Source organism: Erinaceus europaeus, chromosome 16 (genome assembly GCF_950295315.1).
Source record: "Erinaceus europaeus chromosome 16, mEriEur2.1, whole genome shotgun sequence".
Classification (NCBI taxonomy): Eukaryota; Metazoa; Chordata; class Mammalia; order Eulipotyphla; family Erinaceidae; genus Erinaceus; species Erinaceus europaeus.
The window spans coordinates 77,127,793-77,154,442 of record NC_080177.1 but is presented as its reverse complement, the minus strand read 5'-3'; the positions used below and the strand labels follow the sequence as shown (position 1 = coordinate 77,154,442).

General features: G+C 44.9%; 2 protein-coding genes across 6 annotated transcripts in view; one reads left to right on the top strand and one right to left on the bottom strand.

The window, feature by feature from the left end:
• The window catches only part of ALDH6A1 (aldehyde dehydrogenase 6 family member A1), a 30,728-nt gene extending 5,857 nt beyond the window's left edge, over window positions 1-24,871 (bottom strand). For 2 of the 3 annotated variants that reach the window (XM_007521728.3, XM_060175469.1), the window contains exons 1-11: window positions 24,722-24,871; window positions 14,157-14,210; window positions 12,257-12,331; window positions 11,921-12,082; window positions 11,601-11,679; window positions 10,628-10,930; window positions 9,010-9,131; window positions 6,618-6,807; window positions 6,237-6,418; window positions 660-839; window positions 301-399 (exon numbers count right to left, since the gene is read on the bottom strand). In XM_007521728.3, coding sequence (XP_007521790.2) covers window positions 301-399; window positions 660-839; window positions 6,237-6,418; window positions 6,618-6,807; window positions 9,010-9,131; window positions 10,628-10,930; window positions 11,601-11,679; window positions 11,921-12,082; window positions 12,257-12,331; window positions 14,157-14,210; window positions 24,722-24,778 — 1,503 coding nt within the window. In that variant the 5' untranslated portion in view covers window positions 24,779-24,871. The remainder of the gene's footprint in view (window positions 1-300; window positions 400-659; window positions 840-6,236; window positions 6,419-6,617; window positions 6,808-9,009; window positions 9,132-10,627; window positions 10,931-11,600; window positions 11,680-11,920; window positions 12,083-12,256; window positions 12,332-14,156; window positions 14,211-24,721) is intronic. The other variant, XM_060175470.1, reaches the window with a different exon arrangement.
• Window positions 24,872-25,224: 353 nt separating this feature from the next.
• Window positions 25,225-26,650, top strand: part of LIN52 (lin-52 DREAM MuvB core complex component) — a 102,176-nt gene continuing 100,750 nt past the window's right edge. Inside the window, exon 1 of one of the 3 annotated variants that reach the window (XM_007521727.3) lies at window positions 25,225-25,384. In XM_007521727.3, coding sequence (XP_007521789.1) covers window positions 25,246-25,384 — 139 coding nt within the window. In that variant the 5' untranslated portion in view covers window positions 25,225-25,245. The remainder of the gene's footprint in view (window positions 25,385-26,650) is intronic. The other 2 variants (XM_060175482.1, XM_060175483.1) reach the window with 2 other exon arrangements.

Here is a 26,650-nt window from a genome sequence, read left to right as displayed (position 1 = left end):
TTAAGTCAGAGCAGTGCTCTGATTAAAAAAAAAAAAAAGAAGAAGTCAAGGGCAGAGGAAAGGCTGTAAGGTTCTGACTTCCTCATACCCTTCCCCCAAATGTTGCTGCCTTGAGTTATTCAAGAAGAAGCAGTATTGGTTAAACTTTTGTTAATTTTAAATCTTTTCTAGGAGACCTAATGCCGGATAACTTATAAGCCCACAGAAGTTACTGGATAGACCTTGCTTGCTGAATCCTTATTCCTGAATATGTTTAAGAAAATTTCTTAGAGAAAAAAAAATTTTTGAACCTAAAGTTACCTGTTTGCCATAGAAATTGGTGTCCCCTCTGAAGGAAGAACGAGAGCCAGTGAATGAGAACATTGGCAAAGGCACTGGGATGGGGACATTCACACCCACCTGAAAGTGGAACAAAAAGACTCATCAAGCTGTAAGAAAAGGACGCAAAAGAACTTTCCACTTGAAAGCACAGATACTTGGCCCTAAAGAGACCAATTTTAAACACCCACCTCCTACCTACCCTTCCTGAGAGGAAGGTCTGTTCCTAAGGAAGAAATGGGGCATTGCGAGAACTGGTCACTGTTTGCATCCCCCATAGATAGAAAGCAGTAGAAAAGGACTACAGGAATCTTCTAAAGAAAGACTCCGTGTGCACACACCTGCCCTACATCCACTAGGTGGGAGTATTTCCGAGCAGCGGCTCCATTAGTGGTGAAGATGGCAGTGCCATTTCCATAGGGGTTGCCATTTACAATCTTGATGGCTTCATCCAGAGTTTCTGTCTCCAGAACCACAAGAACAGGACCAAAAATCTCCTCTTTGTAGCAGGTCATATTTGGCTGTCAGGAGTTGACATTCAGAAAGAAGATAGAATTTTATATTTGTCATTTTATTACCTACTGTTTACACAAACAACCTTCATTCTAGTAATCAATTTTCATCATAAATCCATTTATAAAAAAGTCCTTTCTTGCTGTGTCCCATCTTCTGAACTAGCAATCACATAAACAACTTGAAATTCCTGTGAAGCACAACTCCCTCCTTTATGCACTGTGCTTTTAGATCTCAGCACCAGCTTTCTCTTTAATGCCGTATGACTTATTTATATAATTGTCATGTTACTGAAAAATTATGTGAAAATTTATTTGTATACAAATCAGTTCCATGTTAAACACAACAGAATCTTCTTAAACTTTTCTGTAGCATAAACAATTCCGCTGAGTTTTCTGTAACAAACAATTCATCCTCATTCTTCCTTGGCCTTCCAAATATATCTACATGATTATTTTTATATCAAGTCACATTAACTGTTTAAGCCAACCCTTATCATTACAACTAGTTCCCTGTATGTCCTGATAAATGGATTTGTCTTCTATGGCTCTATGGCTAGGGGGTTTCATAATTTCTACTCTACTTAATTCAGGTGTATGCACTTAATCCAAGTATGACAGGGATATTATTCAGGATTATGATACAGGATTAGTGGGAATCAGTGAACTGTAAAGATTCTCAATTTAGTCATTCATTTTACTACCATTTTTTTTCTGTCACTTTCTGATGAAGATGCAGCTAAATTTGGGGTAAGTAGGTATTCAATAAATATTGAGTGATTGATGCATTGTGGATACACTGTATATACTAGCTATAAGACAGATAGCAGGGCTGGGGAGATAGCATAATGGTTATATAAAAGACATCCAAGCTTGAGGTTTTAAGTCCCAGGTTCAGTCCCCCAGCCACCACCATACATAAGCAAGAACTGAACAGTGCTCTGGTCTCTCTCATTAAAAAATAAATAAAATATTAAAAAAAAAAAGATAGAGGGGTCGGGTGGTGGCAGACCTGGTTGAGTGCACATGTTACAAAGGTCAAGTACTCAGGTTCAAGCCCCCGGTCTTGATCTGCAGGGGGGAAGCTTCACAAGTGGTAAAGCAGGGCTGCAGGTGTCTCTCTGTCTCTCCCCCTCTACCTCCCCCTTCCTCTCAATTTCTGGCTGTGTCAAATAAAAGATAATAAAAAAATTTAAAAAGGGAGTTGGGCGGTAGCGCAGTGGGTTAAGTGCACGTGGCAAAGCGCAAGGACCGGCGTAAGGATCCCGGTTTGAGCCCCCAGCTCCCCACCTGCAGGGGAGTTGCTTCACAGGCGGTGAAGCAGGTCTGCAGGTGTCTTTCTTTCCCCCTCTCTTTCTTCCCCATCTCTCTCTGTCCTATCCAACAATGAACGACATCAACAACAACAATAACCACCACAAAGCTACAACAAGGGCAACAAAAGGGGGGGAAAAAGGCCTCCAGGAGCAGTGGATTTGTGGTGCAGGCACCGAGCTTCAGCAATAACCCTGGAGGCAAAAACAAAAAACAAGGACAACAAGGAATAAATAAATATTAAAAAAAAGAAACATTTTAAAAAAATGGTAAAAAGATATCAAAGGCCCAGTGAAATAGCTCATGTGTATAGTGTGCTGCTTTGCCGTCTGTGTGACACAGGTTTGAGTCTGACCCCGCACTGACCGCATTGAAGGGAGCTTTGCTATCACGGTCTCCCTCACTCTCTTTCTGCCTCTCTGTCCTAATCTAAGAAATAATAACAAAAAGGTAGCAAGGGGAAGAAAGAAAAAAATCAACATTAAAGAAATAAGTAACAAACAGAAGTGGGCAAAATATACCCCATGGGCAAAATATGGGTTAACTGTGGCGCAGCTGCGGCCTTATGTGGTGTGGTGGTGGTGCTGGGGATTGAACATGGGACATCACAGTCTTGGGCATGAAAGTCTTTTGTAGACCCACTATGCTATCTTCCAAGTCCAGTCTCTACATTTTAGAATGACAGTTTTTAAATTTTGTGTGTGCCAGAAAGAGGACGAGTCTGAGACTAGCGCCCCACTCAGTCATGTGGCTTTAGGGACTGAGCTTCCAGGACTCAGGCATGCAAAGCATGTGCTCTACCTGATGAATACTCCGGTTGCTCTCCCCCACCCCCCCCAGCCACCCCCTCCCTTTTATTTTGGAACAAGGGCTTCATGAAGTACAGACAGTTTTACTGTTCCTGGCAACCTCTGTATTCAGAAAAGCTAAGATACCATAGTGCTGGCAGTTACTCTGGTGGCAAGACAGCTCCAATGTGGTACCAGGGCTCAAACTTGGGTTTGCACACGGCACAGCCATGCCTTACCCAGTCAACTGTAATCTCTCTCTAGCCCTCGGTGTCTTTTAAGTGGCTGAACACAATCTCTTACCATGTATAAAATTATATGAAACTAAAATTCTATTTTCTAGAAATGAAGTTTATTGGAACACAGCCCCATGCTGTTAATGGCTGCCTTCTCACTAAAGCACGAAGGGTTGAGTAGTTGCAGCAAATGTCATGCCTGCAAAGCTGTGACTGTTTCCTCCTTAGCCTTTTTTTTTAAAAGTTATTTATTTATTTATTTTCCTTTTTGTTGCCTTTGTTGTTTAACATTGTTGTGGTTATTAATGTCATTGTTGTTGGATAGGACAGAGAGAAATGGAGAGAGGAGGGGAAGACAGAGAGGAGGAGAGAAAGACAGACACCTGCAGACCTGCTTCACTGCTTGTGAAGCGACTCCCCTGCAGGTGGGGAGCCGGGGGCTCGAACTGGGATCCTTACGCAGGTCCTGGCGATTTGCGCCACGTGCGCTTAACCCGCTGCACCACCGCCCGACTCCCCCTCCTTAGCCTTTTATGGAAAATGTGCTGTATACTGGTGTAAGTACAAAGAGTCTGGATGGAAGAGGAAAGATTCATTCAGACTCTAGATAAATGATTAACTTCGGTAAAAGGTAAAGTCTTCATTTATTGAAATAACTTCACTTACAAAAACAATAAAATATCTAGGAGTAAACCTAACCAAAGAAGTTAAAGACTTGTATAGTGAAAATTATGAGTCACTATTCAAGAAAATTGAAAAAGACACAAAGAAGTGGAAAGATATTCCATGTTCATGGGTTGGTAGAATTAACATCATCAAAATGAATATACTACCCAGAGCCATCTACAAATTTAATGCTATCCCCATCAAGATCCCAAGCACATTTTTTAGGAGAATAGAACAAATGCTACAGATGTTTATCTGGAACCAGAAAAGACCTAGAAATTGCCAAAACAATCTTGAGAAGAACAGAACAGAACTGGAGGCATCACATTCCCAGATCTCAAATTGTATTATAGGGCCATTGCCATCAAAACTGCTTGGAGGGGCCGGGTGGTGGTGCACCTGGTTGAGCGCACACCTTACAGTGCTCAAGGACTCGGGTTCAAGCCCCCAGTCCCCACTTGCATGGGGAAAGCTTCACAAGTGATGAAGCAGGTCTGCAGGCGTCTGTCTCTCTCCCTCTCTATCTCCCCATTCACTCTCGATTACTGGCTGTCTCTATCCAATAAATAAATTGAGATAATAAAAAAATTAAAAAAACAAAAACCAAAAAACTGCTTGGTACTGGAACATGAATAGACACACTGACCAGTGAAATAGAATTGAGAGCCCAGAAGTAAGCCCCCACACCTATGGACATCTAATCTTTGACAAAGGGGCCCAGACTATTAAATGGGGAAAGCAGAGTCTCTTCAACAAATGGTGTTGGAAACAATGGGTTGAAACATGCAGAAGAATGAAACTGAATCACTGTATTTCACCAAATACAAAAGTAAATTCCAAGTGGATCAAGGACTTGGATGTTAGACCACAAACTATCAGATACTTAGAGGAAAATATTGGCAGAACTCTTTTCCGCATAAATTTTAAAGACATCTTCAATGATACGAATCCAATTACAAAGAAGACTAAGACAAGCATAAACCCATGGGACTACATTAAATTAAAAAGCTCTGCACAGCTAAAGAAACTACTACCCAAACCAAGAGACCCCTCACAGAATGGGAGAAGATCTTTATATGCCATACATCAGACAAGAGGCTAATGACCAGAATATATAAAGAACTTGCAAATCTCAACAGCAAGACAACAAATAACCCCATCCAAAAATGAGGGGAGGACATGGACAGAATATTCACCACAGTAGAGATCCAAAAGGCTGAGAAACACATGAAAAAATGCTCCAGATCTCTGATTGTCAGAGAAATGCAAATCAAGGCGGCAATGAGATACCACTTCACTCCTGTGAGAATGTCATACATCAGAAAAGGTAGCAGCAGCAAATGCTGGAGAGGGTGTGGGGTCAAAGGAACCCTCCTACACTGCTGGTGGGAATGCAAATTGGTCCAACCTCTGTGGAGAACAGTCTGAAGAACTCTCAGAAGGCTAAAAGTGGACCTATCCTATGATCCTGCAATTCCCCTCCTGGGGATATATCCTAAGGAACCCAACATACCCATCCAAAAAGATCTGTGTACACATATATTCTTGGCAGCACAATTAAAAAAATTTTTTTAAATATTTATTTATTTATTCCCTTTGTTGCCCTTGTTGAGCACAATTTGTAATAGCCAAAACCTGGAAGCAACCCAGGTGTCCAACAACAGATGAGTGGCTGAGCAAGTTGTGGTATATATAAACAATGTAATATTACTCAGCTATAAAAAATGGCGATGCCACCATTTTCAGCTGATCTTGGATGGACCTTGAAAAATTCATGTTAAGTGAAATAAGTCAGAAACAGAAGGATGAGTATGGGATAATCTCACTCTCAGGGAGAAGTTGAAAACAAGATTAGAAAAGAAAACACAAGTCGAACCTGAAATGGAATTGGAGTATTGCACCAAAGTAAAAGACTCTGGGGTGGGTGGGTGGGTGGGTGGGGAGAATACAGGTCCATGAAAGATGATGAATGACATAGTGGGGGTTGTATTATTAAATGGAAATCTGGGGAATGTTATGCATGTACAAACTATTGTATTTACTGTTGAATGTAAAACATTAATTCCCCAATAAAGAAATAAATTATTTAAAAAAAAAAAGAAAACACAAGTCGAACCTGAACTGGAATTGGTGTATCGCACCAAAGTAAAAGACTCTGGGGTGGGTGGGTGGGGAGAATACAGATCCAAGAAGGATGACAGAGGACCTAATGGGGGTTGTATTGTTATGTGGAAAACTGGGAAATCTTATGCAAGTACAAACTATTGTATTTACAGTTGAATGTAAAACATTAATTCTCCAATAAAGAAATTAAAAAAAAAAAAAACTTCACTTATAAATTAGGTGGATGAGACTCCATATCCTTCAGCTCTTGTATTTGTGAATGATCTAGAGACTCTCACCTTGACATCTGATATGATGGTTGGCCCCACAAAGTTGCCATTTTCATAGCCTTTGACTTTGATTTTTCGGCCATCGAGAAGGATGGATGCTCCCTCCTTTGTTCCACTGTCAATCAGATTACAGACTCGCTCCTTGGCCTGCGGAGTGATCAGAGGGCCAAGATCAGCTCCAGGCTGGTCTCCTGTGAAACAACACAGAGGTATTTACGGGTTTTATTTACCACAATTTATGACTACTAACAAAAGGTGAATCCAGACACCAGCATGGTGGGAGAAATGCAATGGGAAGAATAGAGTTGCTGCTGTCATTGGTTAGAGCCAGTACTATAATTTCAGGTTCACTGCCAGATGCAAAGTCTAGAGGCACAGACAACTGATCACCTGCATTGACTCTCAGTTTTTTGGCACGTTCCACCAGCTCTGGCAGCCACTTCTTAGCTTCTCCCACAAGGATCGCTGTTGAAAGAGCCATGCAGCGCTGACCAGCGGCTCCAAAAGCTGCACCAACCAGCTGGTTCAGTGTGTTTTCCTTATTGGCATCTGGCATGACCACCCCATGGTTCTTGGCTCCCTATGGAAATATGTAAGTACATGAATATTCTTCAGTAACATGCAAATTAAGCACAGGATCTGAAATTTCAAAATGAGAACTGAAGGAAAGAACTAGAGAACTTCTCTTTATTGCTGTGAGGCTAGATTTGTCCTTGTGAACCTCCTGAAGACCTGACAGCATTGACCAATCTTTTTAAAAGATTTGTTACTACATTTTAAACTAAGGAATCACATTTTGTATTTTTTAATCTCTAAATTTTTAACTTCTCTTTATTGATAGGATAGAAAGAAACTGAGAATGGAAAGGGGAGGTAGAGGGGGAGAGTGAAAGATACCTGTAGCCCTGCTTTACCACTTGTGAAGTTTCCCTTCTGCAGGAAGGGACTGAGGGCCTTGAACCTGAGTCCTTGTACATGGTAATGTGTGCGCTCATCTGAGTGTACCACCACCTGGCCCTGGTGGTGGTAGTTGTTGTTGGTGGTGGCATTTTTTAATAGGACAAAGAGATTGTAACACTACCCTAGGAGAGGTGATGCTGGGGCTAGAATCTGGGAATTCATATCTGCAATCTTGTGATCTACTACCAAGATAGCTCCCTCATCACCCTTCCTCCCTTCCTTCCTTCCTTCCTTCCTTCCTTCCTTCCTTCCTTCCTTCCTTCCTTCCTTTTGTCACTATTTTCTATTTCTTGCTCAAATGATAAGCTAATATGTATTGATTTAGATCAAAGCCATTATATTAAAAAAGTCAATTACATTCAGTCAAACTGGCAAACTAAACTACACCCAGCAATCAAGAAGAATCCCCCCTACACTTTTTTTTAGATAGGGGAAAAAAAATCATCTGCTGGGGTTTCCAGTTACATTAAGAACAACATAAACAAAGAACTTCCAGTAGTCAACAAAAATACAAAATAGTAAATAGGCCTCTGGAAGAATTCTAGAAATTCTCCAAATTGGCTTGCTACCCTTTCCTCCAGTGTTGGGGCCTTGTATAAGGCTGATTTCAGCGCTCTCAGCCATTTAGTTAAAAAAAAATTACATATATACATTGAGAGGAGGAGAAGAGAAAGAGGGCCAGAGCATCCAGGCTTGAATTCAGGTCCTCATGCTTAAGAATCCAGTGCTTTACTCACTGCACCACCTCCCAGGTCACTCAGGCCACTTTATGATTCAGGTAGAGAGTACTAGATGGGGAGATGCCATGGCATGGCCCATGTAGCGCCAGAACAGGGCAAGGCTCATGGCCTACCCAACAAGTTATCATCTGGTCCAAAGATTTATTCATTGTGATTAAGACCAGAGCCCCATTGATAACTCTGGTGGCAATAAAAACAGAAAACAAACTATAATGTAGTACATGGATAGATACCTGTTTACTACTTTTATCCCATTTCACATAGAATAATGACAGACACAGAATACACCCGATAAATACTCAGTGAAATAGGAGGGACTTAAATCAAATTGGCCCATGAAAAGAAGTAGGTATCTCATGAAGTTTCCAAGTCTGTGCTTAGGTGGCTCTCCTGCAACATTAGTTGAAGGGCAAATGGACAGTATATATAGTATCAAAAAATTAGGAAGCATTTGGCAAGGAGCTAGTAAGGGGAAAGCAAATATTTGTAATTAAACCACATCCATATACCTTACAGGGGATAATGGACTTTTTCCAGGGACTTGAGTAGATTGTACTCTTAAAGAAAATTAGATTGTGGTCTGGGAGGTGGCACAGTGGTAAAGCTTTGGACTCTCAAGCATGAGGTCCCGAGTTCAATCCCCGGCAGCATGTGCCAGAGTGATGTCTGCTTCTTTCTCTCTCCTCTATCTTTCTCATAAATAGAACATTTAAAAAAAAAAAAAAAAAGAAAGAAAATCAGATCTTGATGGTAGTGATTAGGCTTTGCTTTAAGAGAAGGAAAGATGCAGGGCTAGAAAGCATGCTAAGAAAAAAAGAAATAGGCCAGCACTAAAATTTGGCTGTTATGTCTGAAGTCCAAAGAAGCTGAGTGACATTATTAGGAAGAAATATGGCTTTTCCCACCAGTATTTGTTGTAGAAGATAATAAACAAAATGACTTACATAAAAAGTCATCACAGGATTTAGTGCTAATGGAAGACATTTAGGGTGGAATGGCACTTAACACTGGTGTTTGAGTGGGTTGTTTCTAGGTAGTTTCAATAACATAACAGTATGGACAAAAAAAGGAGTAAGAAGTCACCATATTGGCTTGAACTCTCTTGCCATGTCTTGAACCTCTCTCGAAGATGTACTCTCCTGCCTGGTTGGATCCCACAAAGCTGATTGCTTTGATATCCGGATGATCGCAAATGAAATTTACAGCTTTAAGAAGAAAATAAAGTTAGCACCACAAGGGCAGAAATGACAGTGACTCCTGTACACAGTAAGCCCCTCCATTCCCCATATAATCGGTGAGGTTCTTCTACACTTCCACGGCTTTCTACCCAGCGACCGATGTGGAAGTTCTCTCTTTCTTTGTCCTTTTATCAACCATAAATCCCACCTAGCTTCTCCCCTTTTCTCATTTACTATTTTAGAATTTGTACTTCTCTGAAAAGTATAACTCTAACTTGCCTGCAAGATAACAGCCTTTTAACACCCAACTTTTCCTTTTGTCCTATGAGAAACTCTCACTCTACACCTGGAGCCTCTCAAGACACCATGCCCTCGTGTGGGAGGCAGTGTAACAGAAGAAGGGTCGGTCTCCCTGGGTACATACATCTTGGCTTCGATCATTACTAGTGTGTTAACTTTGGGTAAACTACTCAGTTTCACCATGCCCCTCAGTTTTCTTTCTTTTCTTTAATTTTTTTATCTTTATTTGTTGAATAGAGACAGTCAGAAATTGAGAGGGAAGGGGTTGATAGAGAGGGAGACAGAGAGATACTGCAGCCCTGCTTCACCACTAGTGAAGCTTTCCCCCTGCAAGTGGGGCCAGGGGCTCAAACCTGGGTCCTTGAGCACTGTAACATGTGCACTCAACCAGGTGCGCCACCATCTAGCCCTAGCCCCTCAGTTTTCTTTTTCCATTTATTTATTTACCAGAGCACTGCTCATCTCTGGCTTATGGTGGTGTGTGGGGACTGAACCTGGGACTTCAGAGCCTCAGGCATGAGAGTCTCTTTGCATAACTATTCTGCTATGTATCCCTGACTGTTTCTCAGTTTCCTATCTGGAACAAGGGAGTGACTATATGAGCACTTGCATGAAGGGCTATTGTAAAGATGAGTTAAGCATGCAGGTATTTGGAATGGTGCCTGGGACACAAAGCCCTTTTTCTGTATTAGCTGCTATATAAATAAGACGACCTTCAGTCTGAAGTCTATGAATTCTGAGTTAAAAATATACATGAGAACATTTGGATGTCATTTTAAATACAGTAAAATCTCAAATAGAATGACCAGAAAAATGATGAATTAAGGATCTACTTACATTCTTTCAATATGTAAGTGAAAACTTTCTCTTTAATCTCCCTGAGCCTAGTCCTACTCCAGACTTCTTTGCCCTAATGTATGCTGGCTTTTGTTTCATGTGGTGCCAGGGGGCCAAACTCTGGATCACCAGTGCTCCATCACTGTGCTCCGCCACTGAATGACATCCTAGCCTCCACTGCCGCCAACCCCAATAGATCATAAACATTGCAACTAGCAAGTTGTCTTTGCATAGAGATGACAACATACTCAGCAAGCACAACCTTCATACTTGGAGCTTATTATTCGAAAACCCTTCCTCCGTAGGATCCTTGTTCTGAAACACTCCCCACTCCCACCGTCACCACTCAACACCAGGCTAAAAAGAATATACAGCAGGGCAGTTACCATCATGTTGTCCATGAATGATGTTCAGTGTCCCATCGGGGGCCCCAGAGTCCTGCAGCAATTTAGCAAGAAGCATAGTTGCACCAGGGACTCGCTCTGAGGGTTTCATTAGGAAGGTATTTCCACACACCATGGCCATGGGAAACATCCAAAGGGGGATCATGGCGGGGAAATTGAATGGAGCGATGCCTGCACACACCCCCAGAGGCAGACGGTAGGAGTACAGGTCCATGTCTTTGGTGATGGACGGCATGGTCTCTCCCAGCATGAGTGATGTCACACTACAGGCATGCTCAACCACCTCTGGAAGAGAGAAGAAGTAGTCAGGCCCCTGGCTCTCCACGCAGGGCACTGTTAAACTCCGTCACGCTTTAGTTAGCTCTGAGGACGGAACGGTGCAGGACAAGGAGCAGGAAAAACACTCCTGCTCTTCCACTTTGAAGGGGCTGTGCGGAATGAGGTGCTCGAGTGGGGAAAGGCCAGCAAAAATGCCTGTACCCCTTGGAAGAGCCAAGTAAAGGATGGAATAAATCATCTCAAAACTTAAGAAGCATTGTCACTCCCCTAAGTATTAAATAAACAGGGACCAGGTGGTGGTGCACTCAGTAGGCACACACGTTACCATGTGTGAGGGCCCGGGTTCAAGACCCTGCTCCCGACCTTAAGGAGGGAAGTTCATGAGTGGTGGAACAGTACCTCGGGGGTCTTCTCTCTCTCTCTCATTCTCTAGTTCATTCTCTGTTCTATATAAAAGAATCAGGAGGAGGAGGAGGAAAGTGGCTTCCTGAGAACAGTGGAGTGGTGTAGGCGCTGATCCCCATTGCTAACCCTAGTGGTGATAAAAGGAGTAAAACACTGAATTGTGAAATCTGCATAAAGGAAGATGCAGTCACCCACTCCTCCACCTTTGCCCCCATGTCCCTTTATTCTTTCTCAGAGGTGTCTGAGCCCTGACGTGGTTCTCCCAGCTTACGAAGGCCTCGGAATACATCTCCTTCCGCATCGGCGAGGGTCTTCCCTTGCTCCAGTGTGATCAATCTGGCAATTTCTTTCTGGAAAGAGAATACACACACACACACACACACACACACACACACAAGAAACCAATGTAAGGGTGTGTCTCCTAGATCTCAGGCAGCCAAGGATGAGCAGAAAGGGGGAGAGGTAGGGCCAAGGAGAGAGTCGTGATCTGGGTCCTGGATTAGAAAGGCAGCCAGAATAGCCCTTGTGCGAGAGACAAGTCTCCCCCATGGTCACCAGTGGGAGAATTATCCACACGGATCAATGGCTTACCAAGTTATCTTTAATGAGCTGTTGATAGCGGAGCAGGACCTGCTGCCGGCTTAATACTGATGTTTCTGCCCATGCAGGAAATGCCCGTTTGCAGGAAGCGATGGCTGCGTCCATTTCAGCCTTGGTGGCCTGGGGGACTCGACCGATGACTTCATTGGTGGCCTGACAGGAGAAGCAGAACATCCTCCTTTGCCCTGATCCACCTTTCCCCTTCCTCATCTAGTCACAGGGGCAGCCCTTCACGACAGACATGTTTTTCTCCACTTCCCCACTTGACTTCCAGCATCTTGTGCACTTCCTGCTAGACAACTAAAATCCCATAGCAGCTTCACTCACTGGATTGTGGATGTCGATCCATCTGTCACTTTTCGATTCAACGAACTTCCCATCAATGAAGAGCTTCACAGATGACTGGGGGGTGGGGAGGAAACAGACTTTGTATTGGTCACTTCACTTTTTTTTTTCTTCCTCCAGGGTTATTGCTGGGCTCGGTGCCTGCACCATGAATCCACCACTCCTGGAGGCCATTTTTTCCCCCTTTTGTTACCCTTGTTGTTGTAGCCTTGTTGTGGTTATTATTGCCATTGTTGATGTTGTTCGTTGTTGGATAGGACAGAGAGAAATGGAGAGAGGAGGGGAAGACAGAGAGTGGGAGAGAAAGATAGACACCTGCAGACCTGCTTCACCGCCTGTGAAGCGACTCCCCTGCAGGTGGGGAGCCAGGGGCTCCAACCGGGATCCTTATGCCGGTCCTTGCGCTTTGCGCCACCTGCGCTTAACCCACTGCGCCACCGCCCGACCCCCAGGTCACTTCAATTTTCTTTTTTCCTTTCATTAAGTGGAAGGAATTCTGGTTGGATTTCCTGTGCACGATTCCTGGCACTGCATACATAAGTAGGTTGATTTTAAATTGGTGGAAAATGGTAGCAACCTGAATGTTACATGGGAAAATCATTTTATTTTTTAAAGATATTTTTATTTTATTAGTAAAGTTTAAAAAAATTTATTTATTCCCTTTTGTTGCCCTTGTTTTTTTATTGTTGTTGATGATGATGTCGTCGTTGGACAGGACAGAAAGAAATGGAGAAAGGAGTGGAAGACAGGGGAGAGAAAGTTAACACCTGCAGACCTGCTTCACCGCTTATGAAGCAACTCCCCTGCATGTGGGGAACTGGGGTCTCGAACCGGGATTCTTATGCTGGTCCTTGAGCTTTATGCCACTTGCGCTTAATCCACTGTGCTACTGCTCGACTCCCTATGATTATTTTTTAAGCTCCAGGGTTATCGCTGGGGCTTGGTGCCTGCACTACGAATCCACTGCTCCTGGAGACCATTTTTCCCATCTTTGTTGCCCTTGTTGTGCTTATTGTAGTTGTTATTATTGTTGTCATAGCTGTTGTTGCTGGATAGGACAGAGAGAAATCAAGAGAGTAGGGGAAGACAGAGAGGAGGAGAGAAAGATAAGACACCTGCAGACCTGCTTCACTGCTTGTGAATCGACTCCCTTGCGGGTGGGGAGCCAGGGCTTTGGACCAGGATCCTTGTGCTTTGCGCCACGTGCACTTAACCTGCTGCACTACCACCCAGCTCCCATTTTATTTTTAAGAGAGAGAGAGACAGAGAGAGAGAAACTCCAGAGCACCATTTAGCTCTGGCTTCCGGTGGGGAGGGGACTGGACCTGGGACTTTGGAGCCTCAACCATCATGCTATCTCCCCCGCCTGGGAAAATCATTTTAATTCAAGCTATCTCTATGTGTGGATTATCACACAGCAATGAAAAAGCATATTACACAGACCATTTGGCAATACTGAAAGTGCTTATAGCTTCAAAGATATAATGTTAAGTGGTCTAGGAAGTGGCATAATGGATAAAGCATTGGACTCTCAAGCAGGAGGCCCTGAGTTCAGTCCCCAGCATTGCATGTGCCAAAGTTGATTCTCTGGTTCTATCCCCTCTATTTCTTATAAATAAAAAAAAAAAGTAAAAATAAAATAAGGACCTAACTTAGGGGTGAGAATGTTTCTCAGGCATCTGTCATGGAGAGATGAGAAATCGTACCCAGCTATCAATATTTGTCAATTGTTAAGCTTCCAATAAAATGATAAAAATATTAGATAAGAAAACCAAGACAGAAAAGTTCACAATTTAATCACACGTGAAGTAGGTGAATGAAGACACCCCTAAATTACAGAGTTCTTTCTCAGAGGCCAACTTTCAGCATCACGTAAACTCACCACTGAAGAGAAAGAGGATGCTGGATACCAAGTACAGTTCACCTTGGAAGAAACCTATGAGATAAAAGGATTATTTTAGTGAGAGCAGAAAATTGTTAAAAATTTTATGGGAGGGACCAGGGAGATAACAATGATTATGGAAAGACACTTTCATGCCTAAGACAGTAAAGGTCCTAGGTTCAATCCCCACACCACATAAACCAGAGCTGAGCAGTGCTCTGGTAAAAAATAAATTTAGGGCAGTCGGGCGGTAGCGCAGCAGGTTAAGCGCACATGGCGCAAAGCGCAAGGACCAGCGTAAGGATCCCGGTTCGAGCCCCCGGCTCCCCACCTGTAGGGGAGTTGCTTCACAGGTGGTGAAGCAGGTCTGTAGGTATCTGCCTTTTTCTCCCCCTCTCTGTCTTCCCCTCCTCTCTCCATTTCTCTCTGTCCTATCCAAAAAGGACGACATCAACAATAGCTACAACAACAAAAACAAGGGCAACAAAAAGGAAATAAACATTAAAAAAAGATAAAAAAAAATAAATTTAGTGGATGGCCAAGTATATGCTTAACATCTTACATCTTAACAATATGAAGACACTTATCATGGTATCTAACATACTAGATGTTGAAATATAAAATAGTATATAACTAAGTATTAAATGTAAATATGCCCAAATACTTAAACATAAATATTCTTTTAATTTTTTTTTTAAGTTTTTACTTTATTTTTCCTTGCCTGTTGTTAAAATTTCGGGGGCTCTTGCCAGCCGGTCTAGCTTCACGGCGGGTAACAGAGACGCGGAGACAACGGCTGGGCAGGGAAGCTGTATTTCTTTATTCAGGAACCACGATTCATAAACTAAGACAAACTAATCACCAAACAGAACTCTGCTGTCTCTTTGCTCTTTCTTTTACTTTCGAACTCAGGAACCCTCGAACTCTCTCACTCTGGAACTCAGGAACTCTCGTACTGGGGCACCCTCTGAAAACTCTGGCACTCTCGAACTCAGGAACCCTCTCCCGGGGTTCCTTGGGGCGGGGCCAAGTGGGCCCACGAAATTAACTGGACTGATCCAATTCTCTTGGCGGGGGAGGGCTAGAACAAACCAATGTAAAGCATATGATACTATAGCCATTTAGTTAAAAGAAAAGGGGGAATTGTTGTATGCTTTACATTGGTAGAGGGTTCCTGAGTTCGAGAGAAAAAAAAAAAAAACAGTGCTTGTGCCGCCGCAAAGAGACAGCAGAGTTCTGTTTGGTGATTAGTTTGTCTTAGTTTATGAATCGTTGTTCCTGAATAAAGAAATACAGCTTCCCTGCCCAGCCGTTGTCTCTGCGTCTCTGTTAACCACCCGTGAAGCAAGCCAGCCCGGCCAGAGCCACCGAATTTTAACAACACTTGCCACAAGGGCTATTGCTAGGGCTCAGTGCTAGCACTATGAATCTATGGGTCCCAGGGAACTTTTTTTTTTTCTATTTTATTGGGTAGGACAGAGACAATTGGGAGGGGGAGGGGTGACAGAGGGAGAAAGAGACACCTGCAGACCTGCTTCACTGCTCTGAAGCATACCCCCTAAAGATGGGGAGCCGGGGCTTGAACTGAGGTCCTCAAGCATAGTAACAGCTGTGCTCAATTGGGTGTGCCACGGTCTGGCCCCCAGTAAATATGGCTATTCTTCTTTAAATTTTTGTTTTTTTTATATTTTATTTATTTTTAGTGAAAGGGATAGAGAGAAAGATATACAGAAAGAGCTACCAGAGCACTGCTCAGCTCTGGCTTATGGTGGAGCTGGGGACTGAACCTGGGACTTTGGAGCCTCAGGCTTGAAAGCCTTTTGTATAACCATTATGCTGTTTCCCCAGCCCTAATTTTTAAATTTTTAAAAATTTATTTCCTTTTTGTTGCCCTTGTTGTTTTTTTATTGTTATTGATGTCATTGTTGTTAGATAGGACAGAGAGAAATGGAGAGAGGAGGGGAAGACAGAGAGGGGGAGAGAAAGACAGACACCTGCAGACCTGCTGCACTGCCTATGAAGCGACTCCCCTGCAGGTGGGGAGCCGGGGGCTGGAACCGGGATCCTTACATAGGTCCTTGTGCTTTGCGCCACGTGCGCTTAACCCGCTGCGCCACCACCCGACTCCCAAATATGGCTATTCTTAACTTTATTTGTAATAGTCCCAAATTTGCAAACAATCCAAATGTTCATACTTGGTTGACTAGGGAAACTAAGGTGGTATATCCATACGCTGGAATAGTAAAAGGAATAAAAGGAACAATATGGGTAATTATAATAATCACAATGAGTAGAAGAAGTCAGATATAAGGAGCTAGTAAAATAACTCACTTGGACAGTGCATTGCTTTGCCTGAGTGCAACTCAGGTTCAAGCCCGACCCCCACCCACCTCTCTCTGAAAGTCAGCCCTGAGTGGTGAAGCCCCAAAGATGACCAGGAAAAAAAGATCATATATAAAAAGAGAACACAGTGTCTGCAAATCCATCACTCATATAAATGAGAGAATGCAGGCTCAGGCAGCAGCACCCCTGATAGAGAGCACATGTTCCAGCACTCAAGGACCTGGCTTCCAGCCTATGGCCTCCACCCACAGGGAGAGCCCTCCACGAGTTAAGAGGCAGTGCTACAGGCGGCACTGTTTTTTCTCCCTATCTCCCCTTCCCTTATCAATTTCTCTCCATTTATCCAATAAAGTTGGTTTAAAAAAATTAAAAATATATATATATTTATTTCTTTTGTTGCCCTTGTTTTTGTTGTTGTAGTTAATTTTGGTGTTGTCTGTCTTCGGTGTTGGATAGGACAGAGAGAAATGGAGGGAGGAGGGGAAGACAGAGAGGGGGAGAGAAAGACAGACACCTGCAGACCTGCTTCACCGCCTGTGAAGCGACTCCCTGCAGGTGGGGAGCCGGGGGCTCGAACCGGGATCCTCACGCTGGTCCTTGCGCTTTGTGCCACGTGCGCTTAACCCGCTGCGCCACCGCCCGACTCCCAGGATTTTTTTTTTTTTTAATGAGAAAATGCAAACTTATCCGCAGTTCAGAGAGCAATGTCCTAGAGATGACGAGGGGGACATATGAAAAGGGAACGGAACCATTTTGGTGTGATAGACAAGTTCATTATCTTGATTGTGGTGTTTTCACAATTACACCAACACTGACACTTCAGTTTATATATTTAACATGTGTACAGTTTAGGGGCTGGAGACCCAACACACTCCACAGGGAAGGAGTGCTATGAAGATGGCACTGAGGGCATCTCCAGCTCTGGTTTCTCTCCCTATCTGCCTCCATTTGAATGAAAAGCAGTCTGGAGGGGCCGGCAAAATAGCTCATTTGGACAGTGCGCTGCCTTGTCATGTGTGTGACTCAGCTTTGAGCCTGGTCCCTCCTGCACTGAAGGAAGCTTTGGTGTTGTGATCTCTTTCTGCCTCTATCTAAAAACAAACAAGTAAATGAATTCAGCCTGGAGTAGTGACATAGTGCATGCTTGAGGCTCTAGGGAGCCAAAAATATAGGCAATTCGTTTTACTTTATTTGAAATTTTATTAGTGATTCATAAGACTATAATGTAATAGGTGTGTAATAGGTGTGTAGTCCCACACCACTCCCCATCACCAAAGTTCAGTGAAACTGGACTCTCCATATTTCTTCTGTATGCGTTGACTCTTTAATCCACCTGTTCCAATTTAGGGTGGCAGGTGGCTAGAACCTGTCCTGGCCAATTTAGGGCACAAGACTCTGGCCAGGAACCCTTCCATCACACAGTACACCACACAGTGGAACCACACCTTCTCAACTGGGAGGATGTCAATAGCTTGATGAACCTAACAAGCATGTCTTGGGGATGTCACAGGAAACCAAAGTATCTGGAGAAAGCCTGTGCAGACAAGGAGAGGATGGACATACTTGTCCACACAGACCAGGTCTCGGCTGGGATCCCGGGCTTCTCTCTCTCTCTTTAATTTATAAAGTAGAAATATTGGCAGGACCATAGGATAAGAGGGGTACAATTCCACACAATACCCACCACCAGAACTCCGTATCCAATCCTCCCCTTGATAGCTTTCCTATTCTTTATCCTTCTGGGAGTATGGACCCAGGGTCATTATGGGGTGCAGAAGGTGGAAGGTCTGGCTTCTTTAATTGCTTCCCTGCTGAAGACGGGTGCTGACAGGTCGATCCATATTCCCAGCCAGGCTTTTCTCATCACTTACATATCAAAACTATCTTTTTAAAGTATGTATTTTTTAAGATTTTTTTTCTTTTTAATCTTTTCACTTATTTATTATTGGATAGAGACAGAGAACAATTGAGAGGGGAGGAAGAGACAGAGAGGGAGAGAGGGACCAGGTGGTGGCGCACTTGGCTGAGTGCACATGTTACAGTTCACAAGGACCCAGGTTCGAGCCCCCTGGTCCCCACCTGCAGGGGGAAAGCTTTGTAAGTGGTGAAGCAGGGCTGTCTGTCTCTCTCCCTCTCTATCTACCCCTTCCCTCTCGATTTCTCACTGTCTCTGTCCAATAGATTATACAATTATATTTAAAAAAAAAAGAGGGAGAGAGACACACACGTGCAGCCCTGCTTTACCTCTCGTGAAGCTTTCCTCCTGCAGGGGGGGGAGCAGGGGCTTAAACCTGGGTCCTTGTGCACTGTAATATGAGCACTGAACCAAGTGCACCACTGCCTGACCCCTATAACAAAACTATTTGAATGGAAACATAATTCTAGGACTAATCTAGGATTATTACATTAACTCTGTTAGTTATTGCTAACTCTGTTAATCAGTATGTAGGTCCTGCTGCTGGTCAAACCTGTAATCCTTTAGTGTGAACCTCCCTCTTCAGGTAATACATAACTGCTTTTTGTTACACTTCTACTTAGTAGCTGTTCAGGTATGTGTTTAAAAAAAAAAACCTGACTTCATCTTATGCCACTCACCTGTTTGCAGAGTTCCCTCTCTAGTAACTAGAGCAGCTAGTCACATCGCTGTTCTAGCAGAAGCCTCAAAGGCTGAGCACACAGTTCCTACCTGATAAAGCAGTGCAATGGTTTTGCAGGTGCCTGTCTCTCTCCTTCTATGCCCCCTTCCTCTCACTTTCTCTCTGCTCTATCTAATAAAGTAAGTAAATACAGAAGTAATAAAAATAAGATATAAAAGAAATCCCCAAATCAGTCCAAAACCCCCGCTCACACTTCATAACCCAACGAGCCTGACCAGTTGTCGTCCCAGATGTCTGGGGAAGGCCTTGCCCACCCCTATTCTACCCCCACCACAACCTCCTTCTGCAGTGCCAGTCCCTGGCACATAAGTGATTCCTCACCCGTCTATTTCTCTCCTTCTCTTTCCCTCTTTATTTGGGATAGAGAAGGACAGAAGTTGAGAGGGAAGGGGGAGATAAAGATGGAGTGAGGGACCCACCTGCAGCTCTGCTCCACCCCTTATAAAGCTTCCTCCCTGCAGGTGGGGACCGGGGGTTTGAACCCAGGTCCTTATGCATTATAACATGAGTGCTCTACCAAGTGCAACACCCTCCCCCCATTTCTCTCTCTTTCTTCCTTCCTTCACATCCAGGGTTACTGCTTGGGCTCGGTGCTGACACTATGAATCCACTACTCCCGGTGGCCATCCCCCCCCCCCAGTTTATTTGATAGGACAGAAAGAAATTGAGAGGAGGGGGAGAGATGGAGAAAGATAGATGCCTGCAGACCTGCTTCACCGGTTGTGAAGCTTCCCTTCTGCAGGTGGGGAGCTGGTGACTAGAACCCGGATCCTTGTGTGGGTCCTTGCACTTAGTACTACGTGTGGCTTAATCGGGTGCATCACTGCCTGCCCTATTTATTATTTATTTTGTTTTAGACATACAGACACTGTTCCCCACCATCAGTGGAGCCTTCCTCAGTGCTGGTTCTATGATACCCCCATGCAGTGCCCGAGTTTGAACACACACTTTATGCACAGTACAGCGTGGGCCCTGGCAGATGGGTTATCTAACAGACACCTACTACTCTCTTCCATTCAGGCTTTTTTAGAAATATATTTTTTAATTTTTTAAAAGAATTTTATTCATTCGCAAGAAAGATAGGAGAGAGAGAAAGAACCAGTTATCACTCTTGTACATGTGCTGCCGGGGATTGAACTTGGGACCTCGTGGTCGAGAATCCAGTGCTTTATCCACTGCGCCACCCTGCGTCCGGCCTTTATGCCAGACCATATATACTATCATCCAGCTGCTACCCCACAACCAAAGGGTCTTTCTAGAAGCAAGTGCGCTGGCTGGTCAGAGCACTTCCTGGTTTAAAGCCCTCACGTAGCTTTCTATTTGCCTTGAGATAAAGAATGATCTCATTTCTTACAAGACTGTACTTTATATTTGTCCTTTTCAAATTTCATAGCTTGGAACCTTTCTCCTTGCTCTCCGTGCTCCAGGCATCCAGGCCATGTTTTTGCTTGCTTTGTCCTTGCACACACCACACCTCTTGCCTAGAATGTTTCATCCCATCTGCTTGGCTCAGTCTTAACCCCTTAGCTCCAATTTAGCCATCACTTTCTCTAGGTCTGGGTCAGACACCTGATTGAGGAGCTCATAAAATACCTGGGCTTTCTCTCTCATATCACACTACAGAATAGTAGCTTATAAATTTAAGTATGTATTTACTTACCTAGTGAGAGAGAGAAAAAGATAGATAGATAAATAGACAGATAGATAGAATATCAGAGTATGTATGACTCTGGCACATGTAATTCTGGGGTGGGACTTGGGACCTCCTGGTTGAAGTCCAATACTTTATCTACTGAACCACCTCCTAGCCATGGGATAGTAACTTTTTTTTTAATGATTAAGTCTTTCTTCTTCAATCATAAGATTGTTGTGTCCTCAACCCCTAGCACTGGCAAAAGAATAAGTACTCAGTAATAGTTTGCAGAATAAAATAATAGTATTCATCAAGAAGTCACTCTATATTAAATTTATTTTATGTACACCTTTTTTTCCCCATTGTTGTTGTAGTTATTGTTGTTGTTATTGATGTCGTCGTTGTTGGATAGGACAAAGAGAAATGGAGAGAGGGGAAGACAGAGAGGGGGAGAGAAAGAGAGACACCTGCAGACCTGCTTCACCGCCTGTGAAGGGACTCCCCTGCAGGCGGGGAGCTGGGGGCTCAAACTGGGATCCTTATGCAGGTTCTTGCACTTCGTGCCACGTGCGCTTAACCTGCTGTGCTACTGCCCGACTCCCCTACGTACACCTTATAGGGCAGAAAACACACAGATCAGCTGCCTTCACCATCACAGGGCAGTTAGCTTTGCCATTTTGCTTGCACACAGACTCTGTTCTGTCAGGTGGGCATAACAGGCACTTCCTCTGGTATAACTATTTTATCACTATATATATTATCACTGTTTTTATTTTATTTAAATTTTTTATTATTTTTATTTATTTATTGGATAGATAGCCAGAAATTGAGAGGAAGGGGGAGGGAGAGAGAGAGAGAGACAGAGACACCTGCAGACCCGCTTCACCACTTGTGAGGTGGGGGCCAGGGGATTGAACCTGGGTCCTTGTGCAAGTGTGCAACCAACCAGGTGCGCCAGCCACTACCCGACCCCACTATCATACAAGTTTTTTTTGGCAGGTTAGAGCTTCTGTCTTTTCTTGATTTCCTGATAAATACTCACTAGCACTGTTGTTGAAGAAACTATGCCATGACTAATCCCACCAAATTTCTTGCTTTCCAAATGCTAATTCTGTACCTGCGGTTTCAGTTTCTAGAAATCCTCCTCTCCCCTTGGCTAGTGGCCTAGTAGTCTTGCAAGACTCAGGCCCAGAGCCAACCTCCTTTGGAAGCCTCAGAAATGGCACAGATTCAAGTCTGGAGCTTTGCCTTCAGGAGCTCTGTACCTGTTGTGCTCTGTGCGTTCCTACTGGGTAGCACTTACCATTTCACTATATTAGCAGCATTTTCAGTATTTCACTTATCCCTCTATCCCAAAGGTTGGGGTAGTGCCTGACACAGAAAGAAGTACCAACATTTAGGTCCTAAGTTAGTCCAATCAGTTACTAGCTAGGAGAACTCAGATGACCTTAGATGTCAGATAATTTAAATTATTTTTTACTTTTTTTTTTTTTTTTTTTGCCTCCAGGGTTATAGCTGGGGCTCGGTGGCTGCACTACAAATCCACTGCTCTTGGAGGCCATTTTTCCCATTTTGTTGCCCTTGTTGTTATTGTTGACGTTGTTGTTGCATAGGACAGAGAGAAATCAAGAGAGGAGGGGAAGACAGAGAGGGGGAGAGAAAGACAGACACCTGCAGACCTGCTTCACTGCCTGTGAAGCGACTCCCCTGCAGGTGGGGAGCTGGGGACTCAAACCAGGATCCTTATGCTGGTCCTTGTGCTTTAAGCCATGTGTGCTTAACCCAGTGCACTACTGCCTGGACCCCTTTATACCACTTTTTAAAAAAATATTTATTTATTGTAGATGAGGTAGAGAGGGGAAGTTTTATATAAGAAAGAGAGAAGGGGGGCCAGGTGGTGGTGCACCAACCTGATTAAATCACCATGTGCTAGGATCTGGATTCAAGACCACGCTCCCTACCCAGAGGAGGGAAGCTTCATGAGTGGTGAAGTAGGTCTGCAGGTGTCTATCTTTCTCTTTCCTTCTCTATCTCTTCCTCCTCTCTCAATTTATCTCTGTCCTATCCAATAAAATAGAAAGAAGGAAAGCAAGCAAGCAAGCAAGGAAAAAAAGCCATGATTCCACTGTAATCCATTTAGTGCACACAAGCCCCATATTCTACCAGTTGAGATATTTCCCCAGGTGCTACAAATTGTTAGCCCTTTATGTTACAGTAACTCTTGGTTGGTTAACCAGGATCATTTCAGTTCTTTTGCTCAGCTCAGCTCAGCAACTTCTCCACATGGTGGTGAGAGAGAATGCTCAACATGTCAAGAGCAGGACTTGTGTGAGTCAAGTCTGGACTCTGCAACACACATGCTGTAGTGGTGTTCTCTCCCACTCATATAAAATAAATAAACGAGGGCTGGGGAGACTGCAGAGTGGTTCTGCATCATAAGACTTTCATGCCAGAGGCTCTAATGTCCCAGGTTCAACCCCCAGACCCGTTATGCGTGAGAGCTGAGCAGTACTCGGGTAGCTCTCTCTCTGTATCTTTCATTAAAAAAGGAAGTAAATAAAATGTTAAAAAATAAATTCTTAGGCTCTCTATGACTTGTGATTGAGAGGAAACAAAGAAAAAAAAAACTAACTTCAGTGAGAAGTTAGTTACGGAAAACACAGGGCAGAAACTTCATTTCCCTACTGCTAGAGAGAAGTTACTAGACAGAGGTAGGATCGGAGCGACTGAAGCCAGGACACCTGACAAACCTTGCTAACCCACTCTCCAAATTGTCCCACTAGACAGCTTATCTGAACCTGAACTTGTGTTGACTTTGCTACACATTTAAAAAATGCTTGTTCTGCAGTAGAGCTCGCCGAAACCTAGTAAATGGGATATGATCTGAAAGTGCAGCTACATGGAGGAAGAAGTTCCCACCCTGAATGAAGCGAGTTAGGGCAATTCGTTTGCTGCAGATCAGAGAATGTTTGTGGCTTTCAGTACCTTCTGCCTCACACTGCAGATCTTTTCTACACCGTGAGCTGCAGGGGAATAGCCACGAGGCTGGAAATCATGGGCCTCAGGCCCGTCGCCCCGCTGGTAGTTCCCCCCCCTCCCTAGGCCATCTTGCGGGGGCCCCAGCCTCCTTCCAGGGCTGGGCCCAGGGCCGGGTGCGCCTGGCACCGACACGGCTGCTTCTTGGCGCCCATTTTCTCCCGCCAGTTTTGGGGGCTGCATATGCTTGGAGCACACTGGGTAGCACACCTGTAAGTCTTTAACCTAATCGCCAACGCAAGCACTGTAACTTTGACAAAGTTTAGCTGAAAAGTCCTTAGCAAGGAGTGGGAGAGCTCACACACAACGTGTGGAAAATACAAAGAGGCACAACTGGGGGAAGCAGCTTAGCTTAGCAAATGGCTGTTTGTTTTTTTTTTTGGGGGGGGGATGGGGGGTGACCTAATGCACGCTTCCAGAAGGGAACTCAAAGTCCATTCACTGGCCCTCCCCCTCCCCCCGTGTGCCTCCTCCGCCCTTTATCTGGGTCTAAAGACACCGAAGAAGGGTGGAACACTTGCCCCCTCGTGGGGCAAAGAATCTGATCAAGGTGAGCAGGAAAAAAGGAAAAGCAAAAACAAAAACTAGCAAAAGCAGATAGAGGTGAGCAGAACGGCGAGTTCCTGGGGAGACAGGAGCGGTTGGCGCAGAGGTGAAAGAGCAGGACGGTGACAGCAGGGACGAGGGCAAGCTGGAGGAGAGTGGGTCAGGGCCAGAGAAGGGGTGATTCGAGAGTGAAAGGATGGAGGCGAGTCAGGCTGATGGTTCTGTGCTGGATGCAATAAGGGCAGGGCCGCAGGGGTCGGGGAGGCACAGGAGGGCCTGGCAAAGCTGGGGCTCTGAGAGTGGGCGAAGGGGACCCAGATTCGCACTCCTTCGACTCCACCCTCACTCGCCTGCAGGATCCGGGCCCGCGCCGCCGCCGCCGCCGCCGCCGCCACGACTGCCGCCATGGTTCCGGGCCGCTGCCTCTCCGCCTCCCCACCACTCTTCGGGCCGCGACGCCCCTGCCAGGCCCCTGCTGCCAGGCCCCGCCTCTCCACGCGGCGCCAGCTCCTCATTGGCGGAAAGGGCCGCTGCCCTGGCCAATCATTCGGCCCGACTCGCCAGCTATACCTCAGGCCCAGAGGTGATTGGTCAGAAGTGGGAGCACTCTCTAACCCTCCCACCTCAGCCAATGTTATTGGCGGTGGCAGGGAAGACGCCCCTCAGTCTTGGGTACCCAATTTCGAGCGCACGGGGGAAGACGCCCCCTAATTGGGAGCCCTGATTGGCCACAGGTAGGCCTGTGGTCCCACCCCCTGGCTGATGAAAGTAAATAAGAACTCCAAGAATTCTGTAGTCGCCTCCACTTCTTCCACCGCATGAAGGGGTGTGGTTAGTCCGTGGGGAGGGGGCGGGGACATGCAAATTAGGATCGATGGGGCGGGGAAATGAGTCGGGGTTGCAAGCTGGGGATAGGGCTTCCCCTTGGGGGCGTGGCTTACGAGCCCAGCTTTCCCGCCGACGGTTGGTCACGTCACGTGACATGGGTTGGAAGATGGCGTCCCCCACAGACGGTAAGAGCCGGCATAGAGATTCTTCGCCTCGCCTCTCCGCCTTTCCTCTCTCTAGTGAACTTTCACTCTCCATCTGTCCCCTCGAACTTACACCTCTTTCTTAGGCTCATTCCATCTCGATTTCTTTTTCTTGGGTTGCGGGTGCGATTGCAACTCGCCGATTCTTCACTGCGGCTCCGGTGGTGCCGGGTTTCCTCACTGTGTACTAGGTGGGTGGAGGAGGACACCGGTGAGCGAGCCATTCCTGGCCAAAGGAGGGCCTCATCCTGGGCTTCCTCTAGCCTCATTTAGTTGAGGTGGAGATGTTATTCCGGGAAAGGACATTCCTTACTGTTGCTTTCGTCTCATCAGCGCCTGGTTGAAGAGTCGGTTCTGATGGATCATCTGGAACTATTTTCTCAAACCCTACTTAGGGCTGGGGTGGCAGACATCATCCCAGGACTGAACCGTGCGAGACGCTTACTCTTTCCTGCCTCCTTGGCTGTGGTACCATCGACCTGCCGGCGAGAGAAGCGAGGCACCTTACCGTCCTCTTGCAATGAGAATCCCGAGCAGAAGGGAGGAGTGATGCTTTTCCTGTAGCTCTGCTCACCTTTTCACTTCCCTTATTTGTGTGTTTGTGTTTGTGTTTGTGCGCGCACACACACACACACTGAATGAATGAGCGATTTCTGCTTTCCTATGGTCTAGGACGCGGGTCACGTATTGAACTGTTGATTTTGCACTCAGTTTTGCGCTAGGGAGTTGTTAGAGTTTTGGCATCATTTCTAAACTCAGTTTTTGCTTCTACCTATCGCTGCGTCAATGTCATTAATATAGTTGCCCCTCCTCAAAGAAGCAATTTATATTTGGACGGAATCTTAAAAGTCTATCAGGAAGGAGGGAATCGAAGTTATGTGGAGTATATACTGTATGATAGACATACTTCCAGGTGCTTCGGGAGATGAGATCGGACACACAGAATGGCAGTTTCAGATCTCGTTTTAAATGTCAGCACCCAGAGGCGTTTTCTCCTATTATATTCCCACCATAATCCTCCGTTTCATGATCTTCGTTGTCTTGAGTGTTCATTTCACACTAGGTTATACGTGTTGCTCACAGTTGGATCACAGGGCCTGACTCAACCTGACGCTGTTGACTGGCTACGGAAGAAGGGCAAACGCTAGAAGAAGAACAGGGCCTGACACGCAGTTAGCAGTCAGTGAAAGAACGATTAGGAAATGAATAATTAATGTATTACTTTGAGCACACAAAATATTACTTTGT